At 37.7% G+C, this 9,091-nt stretch overlaps 1 protein-coding gene across 38 annotated transcripts in view; it reads right to left on the bottom strand.

The window, feature by feature from the left end:
- RBMS3 (RNA binding motif single stranded interacting protein 3) overlaps window positions 1-9,091 on the bottom strand; it is a 1,488,242-nt gene that overhangs the window by 253,711 nt on the left and 1,225,440 nt on the right. For all 38 annotated transcript variants that reach the window (XR_014822551.1, XM_021069971.2, XM_084987319.1 and 35 more), the window contains one exon: window positions 2,606-2,685. Coding sequence is in view for 37 of the 38 variants with exons in the window: in XM_021069971.2 (XP_020925630.2) it covers window positions 2,606-2,685 (80 nt within the window). In the remaining variant the exon portion in view is untranslated. The remainder of the gene's footprint in view (window positions 1-2,605; window positions 2,686-9,091) is intronic.

The raw sequence follows: 9,091 nt of genomic DNA, 5'->3' as shown, positions 1-9,091 counted from the left end.
GAAATGATCATACTGAGTGAAGTAAGCCAGACAGAGAAAGGCAAATATCATATGAGATCACTTATATGTGGAATCTAAAGAAAAAAATATATATATACAAATGAATTTATATACAAAAGAGAAATAGACCTACAAATATAGAAAGCAAATTTATGAATACCAAAGGGGAAAGGGAAAGAGAGAGATAAATTAAGAGTTTGGGATTAACATAAGCACATTACTATATATAAAATAGGTAACCACCAAGGATATACCTTCCAAGTATAGCATAGGGAACTATACTTAATATTTTTTAATAACCTATAAAGGAAAAAACTTGATATATAACTGAATTGCCTTGCTGTACACCTGAAACTAACAAAACATTATAAAATCAGCTATTCTTTGAGACATATTTATCTATCTATGTATCTACATATCTATCTATCTTTTTTGAAGCCCATATTAAACTCTGTTTGAAGTCCAAAGCAGGCACAAATAAGAAAATTCAAGTATGGATGATGACTGGTATTATATCTTTAATTCTGTAATGTTGAGTGCAAATCTCAGAAGCATAAAGTTGTATCTCTTAAGAATTTTATAACTGAGCATAATTATTTTGCTGCTCATGTTCCCACAAGATAAAAGTGAGTGATAAACTCATAACCAAGTTCTTGCTATTCACAGTGTTTCCATTGGGTGTAGCTATGATATTAGATAGATTAATATCACAGCCTGCCTATTCAAGGAAGGATACTCAGACATTTGGGGGATTTGTAGTGACTTTCTTTGTCTTTGGCAATAAATTATATTCATCAGCTATTTGTTCAGTTGGTTAACATAAATCAATTTCAGTCAATCAGGTCAAGAAGGATTTCACTGCCTTATCCAAAGGGGAGGAACTATAAACTGAGACCTGTATTCAAACTTCCATCAACAATTTCCACGTAATTTGCTCATTCTTGAATTTTGCAAAAGAACATATAATTCACATCTAGTTTGAATGCCTTCTATATAGGTAGACATCTGTTGGATAAAATGGGATGAATAAGGGGGAAATTCTTTAACAATGCAACTCCTTTATTTGATGATGGGTCTGAGTAGAATGTCTTAAAATGTCTCATGCTAAAAGGAAAAAAAAAGCTATTTCTCCTAAAATGCAAGGGCAGCCTACATGCTGAGATGAAAACTGCTAACTCTGTTCTTCACAATACCATATGTCTGCAATTGAATCATAATGCAGTCGGTTCTCAAGGGAATGTCACACATGGAAGCAGATTGAATTGAGGCAGTTTTACTGCTGACTCGCGATTAACCAGAGGTTCTACTTTTGGATTTTCCCTATCATCCAAGTGCCAATCTGAAGGGCCTTTTTCCTCTCTCAACATCCTCCTGAAACTTGGCAAGTCATAAAAGGAACCTGATCCTGTCACAAAGATATTTCTCCTTTTGTTCAGACTTCCTTTGCTATATAATCTCAATATATTTTAAGGAACCAAAATGCTCAACCCCTGAACTCTTTAACCCTGGGTTTTAAACAGTCAATATATTACATAGCAAACAATACAGAGATGCAGCTTAAAATCATCAAATGGAAATATACTGTAAGACTGGTGAAGCCACATTTTTTTCCTCTCGAGAGTCACCAAAACTCAAAATGCAACAAATAGACCAACATGTAGTAGTCAGGTATTTCTCTGGTTACTTTTTATAATTCTTTATTTCAGAACTTTACTCAACCTTTAATATCTGTATGCATGAGTAAGATGTATTTTCTTCCAATTTTATTTACATATGAATAAGATATATTTTAAAATCTATTCACTTACTATTAAATAATTTTTATACATACTACTACCAAATTAATGGCAAGTTGAGGCATTCCTAGCTTACATCCTGATACATGTGATATATTCAATTGTTTATGTCGATTATAATTCTTAGTTTAGCATAAAGTTACATCTTGTGATGTGTGTCAAATCTTAAGGATTTTGCCTTCAGAAATGTGAAATGCCCTAAGGTACTCTAGATTGGTGCTTCTCAGATTATCTCTGATAAATGGACGGTTTAAACAAAATTCAATGTACACTTGATATTTTAGTAAAATATGAAATTATGCACTAAGATTTCATGGTAAATATTGATGATGTGATATTGCTATAAAAGTTTCTAAATGTGTACACTCCATTTCTATGCTCTTCTTGTCATGGGCTGGTAAGAAATGTTTGGGAACTGGCTTTAATCTGTGGATTCTACTGTTATTTTATTTATAATATATCACCATTTAGATATTTTATCAATGAGAAATCAGGATACCAATATCAATGATGAGTCACAACCTTTCTTCACTTCAAGTGCATTTAAACTATTCTTTGCTAGGTTTTTCTTCTAATTCACCTTTGAGAATTAACTGCAGGGATTCATAAGGCAGGCCAAAGAAGAATCACCAAGAAGCTTTTGGTAGTTTTGAGAAAGATGAATTGTTACATGGTATTAAAATATACATATTTATAAAGCAAACTTTTCCTTCCCAGTGGCCAGCCACAGGTCTTATTACAATATATTCTTTCTAACAATAGCAATGAGCCTAGACATTACTTAATGATTACTTTATGGAATTTCTTACCTGGGATGCCTGGTGGTGTTTTCAGATATTTTCCATTAAAATGCTGAATTACCACTTCACATTTTTCAGTAGACTCCATTCTGGGGAAACAAGAGAACACATACTTTGGTGACATTGTGTATATCCAGGAAAAATAAATTAGAAAGAAAAATAAGAAAAGCTTGATTTGAGAATTTTACCAGAATTGTCAACTGTTGCCATGACCACCGTGACCAGTCTGGTAGACCACCACAAACTCATCCCTGATGAGAGCAACATTTTATCTACTGAAAGTTGCTACCGTGGACAGCTCTATGTGGAGCCACCACCCAGGCATAATCCTGAGTCACTGTCTTATTTAATCCGTGCAACAATGCTTGGCACTTGGAAGTGCTCACTAAACATCTGTTGACTCACTGAGTTAGCAAACCTGAGAGGCAGATCTAGTTACTGCCCTTCACACCAGTGAGGACAGCAAGGCTGAGCGAGGTGAACCACCCTGTCATGAGGTGATAGGGGTGGGTATTTAGCTGAGGCTTTCATGACCCCAGGCTGCACTGGAACTACTAAACTGTACCCGGAGGGGCTCCACAAAAAGAGGAGAGGGGATGTGCTGTGCTTAAACAATATGCAGTCTAAAGCAGAGGTTCACACAGTAGTGTGATTACCAGTGTCATGGCATCTTTGTTGAAAACGCACTGGATGAGAGATTACAAAAGGGCGTTATTTGGGGGTCCCAAATGTGGGAGGAGAACACACAGACACAAACCTCAGGTCCTAACTTTCAGGATCTTTGGACAAGCCTCTGTTTTTTCCTATTCAATGTTCATTTTCCTAGACTGGCTTTTTAGTGCTAAATTTTGGTACCGCACATAAAAGCTAGTGAATGATCGATCATTGGGGGCCATACCATCAAAAATGTCACATCAGCAGTGTTGCCATTTCCTAAGTAGAGTTGCATCAGCAACATCTTCTAAATATTCACTATATCTGGCCCTTAGTAAGTAGTAGTAGTAGTAGTAGTAGCAGCAGCAGCAGCAGCAGCAATAGTAATAGTAATAGTAATAGTAGTAGTAGTAGTAATAGTAGTAGTAATAGTAATAGTAGTAGTCTTTTAAGGACCACACCCCCGGCATATGGAATTGGCCAGGCTAGGGGTTGAATGGGAGCTGTAGGTGCTGGCCTACACCACATCAATGCCAGATCCAAGCCACATCTGCAAACTACACCATAGCTCATGGCAACACCGGATCCTTAACCTACTGAGCAAATCCAGGGATCCAACCTGCATCCTCATGGATACTAGTCAGGTTCGTTTCCACTGCCCCACAATGGGAATTCCTGGCCTTTATTATTTTTTTAATTGTGTGAGGAAGTTAAAATTAAAGGATAGCTTCTGATCAAAAGTTTATCCCCACAAAGAGTATTCTAGAGGAAAAATAGTCAAGAAACAGTACACATACATATAAAAGAATGTATATGAAGTGTGTGAAATTTATCTAAAAGGCAAAGTGTATAATTTGGAATTTTATGCTGTTATTAGTATGAACTTTCTTGGAATGGAGCCTTTTGACATAATTTGCAGAACTTTTCTACAACTTAATGTTGTGTGTGTTTTTAGGATCATGTTACATGATCATACTACATGCAGAGGAAAGAAGAAAAGGAAAAAAACATATAAACAAATGCCAAGTAATACATTTATCATAGCTATAGGAATTCAAATATGAGATGAATTGCAGAAGCCAAGGAAACAGTGAGAATTTCAGTACAAGAGGCCACAAAGACCTTTGGAGAAGTAACTATAGCAGTACTTGAGCTGGGAAGATGGGAGGCTCTGTCCTTCCAGATGGGGTAGTGTGAGCAGTACTGTGGCCAGATGGAAGGTTCACTCTGGGAAATTCTTGGAAATAAACTAGGAGGTGTAGACAGGGCATCTGACTTATTAGGTTAAAAGATTTTTTTTTAATTGAAATATAGTTGATTTACAGTATTGCTTTAGTTTTAGGTACACATCAAAGTGACTCAGACAATTACACATATTCATTCTTTTTCAGATTCTTTTCCCAAATAGGTTATTGCAAAATATTGTATATAGTTCCCTGTGCTATACAGTAGGTCCTTGTTGGTTACATATATTCTACATATAGTAGTCTGTATATGTTAATCCCAAATTCCTAATTTATCTCTTTCTCTCCCTTTCCACTTTGGTAACTATAAGTTTGCCTTCTGTGTCTGTGCCTCTATTTCTGCTTTGTATGTAAGTTCATTTGTATCCTTTCTTATTAGATTCCACATATAAGTGATATTACATTTGTTTTTAATTGTCTGACTTCACTTAGTGTGATAATCTCTAGGTCCATCCATGCTGCTGTATATGGCATTATTTTGTTTTTTATGGCTGACAAATAGCCCACTGTATATATGTACCACATCTTCTCTTTCCATTCCTCTGTTGTGGGACACTTAGGTTGTTTCCATGTCTTGTCTACTGTAAATAGTGCTGCAGTGAATATTGGGGTGCATGTATCTTTTAAAACAATGGTTTTCTCCAGATATATGCTCCAGAACTGCTGGTAGCCCTATTTGAAGATGGTATCAAAAGCATATTCCATCTGAGAAGCTCTAATTATTTTATGACTCAAATTAATTTTTTTGATGTATGTTCCTAGGAAGCATATGGAAGATGCACACTTTTTTCTGCATTGTGGCCAACCAAAGCAGGAGTGTCAGACTCATGCAGTACCAGAGCCCTGCACTTAGAAAATCCTTGTACTTGGTTTAGAAGTCTCTTGTCACTGTCTTGAAGTTCTTAACGCTTTTAAAATAAGAGATCCTGTATTTTTAACTTTCACTGGATCCCACAAATTACATAGCTGGTTGCACTATGACAAGAAGTGTAGGGGCTTATTTTGACATTAACAGGTTAGCATTCATTTATCAGATGCCCAGTGGCTTCACACAGTGTTATTTTGAAGACCACTTGAAGAGTGACTCACTTTTGTGTCCACATGCAAAACTAAAAACCTTTAAGCTTAATACGATCCACTTTTAATAAATAAAAAGAAAACCAGAAAATAGCACTGTGGTCACTGCTTAATCACAAGTGTTCCCAAAATTAGAGGATATTTGGATTAGACAGACAAGATGAACTGTTCCCCATTCCCAGTATTTTGGAGTAGCTAAGTACAGCTTTGCTAACTCTTTTAAGTTCTCTTTCCAGTGGAACATTTTAGGTCTTCCAAGTTGTTAGGTATGCATTTTTATTTTTAAGTAGGAAACTTCCATTTCTAGGAATAAAAGAATTCTAGTTCTGCTCTTCCTTCTTCCCGCAGGATCCACTATCTATTGTCTCTTCGGGAAAATAACCTTCCTTCCTAGCAGAGACATGAATGGGAAAGGAAATGTAAGCCCTTAATTACTACAGATGTTCCTTTATGGAATTTTTATTCTAGGAGAGCTACAGAATAAAAAGCTTATGCCCCAGAGCCCCTCCCTGTTCAATCTGTCTCCGTACTCATCTAGATAAAAGGCAGTTAGGAATCTAAAGCTTGCTTGCAAGAGTCCCACAAATCAAATCCTTCTTCTTTGTCTTCAAAATGACACAGAATTCTAAATGAACACTGACAGTGGACAGGTGTTAGTATGAGTGTGTGTACTCACTAATTCCATGTAACCTGTTTTCAGGAATACAGAGGAAGTCAAATAAGAAAGTCAGCTGGCTAACCCTCCCCGCCCACATAAAACATTTTTGCCCAGGTTTGAAAGCCTCACATCTTCCCTTCTGGATTCCAGTATGGTCATTTTGTTGTTGTTGTTGTTTTAGGGCCACACTCAAGGCTTATGGATATTCCCAGGCTTGGGGTCTAATTGGATTTGCAGCTGTGGGCCACAGCCACAGCAGTGTGGGATCCAAGCTACATCTGTGACCTACACACCACAGCTCACAGCAACGCTGAATCCTTAACCCGTGGAGCAAGACCAGGGAACAAACCCACATCCTCATGGATACTAGCAGGGGTCATTACTGCTACGACACAACAGGAGCTCCTTTTGTTTTTTTTTTTTGTTTGTTTTTTTTTACATTGAAGTATGGTTGATTTACAATGATAACGGGTTTGTTTCTGCTGTATGGAAAAGTGACTGAGCCATACATAAACACAAATCCATTCTCATATGTGTTGTTATCACAGAACATTGAGTAGAGTTTCCTATGCTGCACACCAGGTCCCTGTTGACCATCCTTTCTGTTTATAATTGTGTGCATATGCCAATCCCAAACCTTTAACACTCCCTCCTGGCCACTTCCTTTTGGTAACTATATACTTCTTTTCAAATCTGTGAGTCTGTTTCTGTTTTGTAAATAAGTTCATTTGTATCATCTTTTAAATTCCACATATAGACCGACTTTTCTTAGGACGGTTTTATAGCTCCAGTAAGCCTGGTGGGTACTGTTTCTGTGAAGACATCAGTGTTAAAGTGTTCACTCTGGCTTCATTCAGATTTAACTAAGTGAATGTCTGCAGGAGCCTTTAGAGACTCTCGTCTCTGAAAGAATAAATGCAATAAAAGTCTGTTTTCTGTAGCTGCTGGCTCTTAGTGTCAAAGCATGTTATGCTATACTGCACCACCCAGCAGTGACAATTTCTTTTTAATACACAGGGCACATTTTAACAAGACAAAGCAGTCCCAGCCAAGATGGCAATAGAGGAGTGGCCAAGGAGAAAGGCTCAGAGTGGAACCTATTGGCTGGGGTGTAGGTTGTGGGTGGGTGGGTGGGGGGGTTGGGAGGGCTTACTGCATTTGAATGGCCACCTTAGGAAGAATGTGCCCATTTTCTTCTCCAGTTTCACAATTAGCCTCTCTGAGATGCCAGCTCAAGCTCTCTGTTGTCTGCCACGTGCTCTGGTTGAAACTGACACTAGCATTATCCAGTGGGTCTAAATGGCAGCATGCCAGACAAAGCTGCCTTTCCAGGGACCCTCTGGATAGGCCATGAATCATGACAACTGCATCTATTCTTTCTACACAGGACCCGAACAGCTCCATGCCCAGCCAACTATTCACCACTGATGCATTCATTAGGCTCCTACAAGGCTCCAATCATTGTACAAAGCCTCAGGGTATTCTGTTAGGGCTGATGTTTAAATATAAATACACAGGAAAGGTCCTGTTTGACATTCTTTCTTGTCTCAGTGCCTAGGAACCTGGCTTTAGTCATTTGAAATGCACCACAGAATTGTGATTTAAAAAAATTTTTTTTTTCCACAACTATAAAGAGGAGCTGGTTTCCCAGCCAATACAATCCCCACAAGCGAATTATCAGATGAGAGCACCTGATCCAATATTAGGAGAATGTTCTGGGTCAGACTTAACACAGAGAGGTGGAAAAGTATTTTGTAAAACTATTGGCAGCCTACCTGTCTCACTTCCATAGCAAATCTCTCTGATGATTTTGAGAAATAAGCATTATTAATCATGTATTTAAAACAAATATGATCTTTGAGAAATAAGCATTATTAATCATGTATTTAAAAGAAAGCCACCTTGTCATTTACTATGGTTAATGAGAGGTTTCCACCATTGTGAAATTTTTGTGGTTTTGCTCTATACGAATTATTGGCAACTTAAATGTACAACTTTGCAGGCCAGTCATCCTCCTTTCAGGTAAGATTTACAGAAAGGGTCCACACGAAAAGATTTTTTAAAGTACTAAGATGTGCATCCCTTTTGACTTTTAGAAAACAAATTATGTTATTTATCTCTTACACCATGGTAACAGAAGGTATAATAGTGAGTTTAAGGAACAAAGGTAAGTGAATGAGTTGAATTTCCTCCTCATTTTTTTTTTTTTTTGGCAATTCTTCCTTTGAGGTGCTTGACATTCTTAGGATACAAGTGTCATAAACGCCAAATAGGGCAGCCAAGTGGCCTCCCTGTCACCCTCTGGCAGAAACCCAGACATTTGGGTAACACCTTGCTTAGCACTGCAATGCACCCCTCTTGTGAAATAGAAGTGTGGACATTATTTGGCTTGTGAAAATCCACTCCAAAGTTTTAGAACTAAATATTTTCAGGACTGAAAATAACTTCAGATATCAACCTCTACATGGTAGAGATGAAGAAATTAACACTCCAAGGTGGTGGTTTCTCTAAAGTCTCGTTGGTGGATGAGCCTAGAATAGAACTTTGTTTCCAACTCTCAGTTTCAGTGGCTTATTTGGAAGAGATGGAGCTCCACTCCTCTCCTAATTTCCTGCACTGATCTGCTTTAATCTGTTTTGAAGCTGGATGGGTCCTGCCATCTCCAATTCACCCAACCAGTATTAACTAGGGCAACTGTTCTCAGGATGGAGATTACACCCTGACATGATGTGACAAGAAGGGCGCTTCACTTCTACAGTGTTCTTTCCAAAACTTAGACATAATATGGATCCTATCATGAAAAAAACCATTGAGAAATCCCATTTTCCAGGATACCTACTCATCTAAAACACAAAGTCTGAG

The sequence above is a fragment of the Sus scrofa genome, chromosome 13 (genome assembly GCF_054392235.1).
Source record: "Sus scrofa isolate SSC_HxYL_T2T_F1_AM1 chromosome 13, Sscrofa_HxYL_maternal_Yorkshire_Landrace_v2.0, whole genome shotgun sequence".
In the NCBI taxonomy this organism is placed as follows: Eukaryota; Metazoa; Chordata; class Mammalia; order Artiodactyla; family Suidae; genus Sus; species Sus scrofa.
This window is presented reverse-complemented; position numbering and strand designations above follow the sequence as displayed.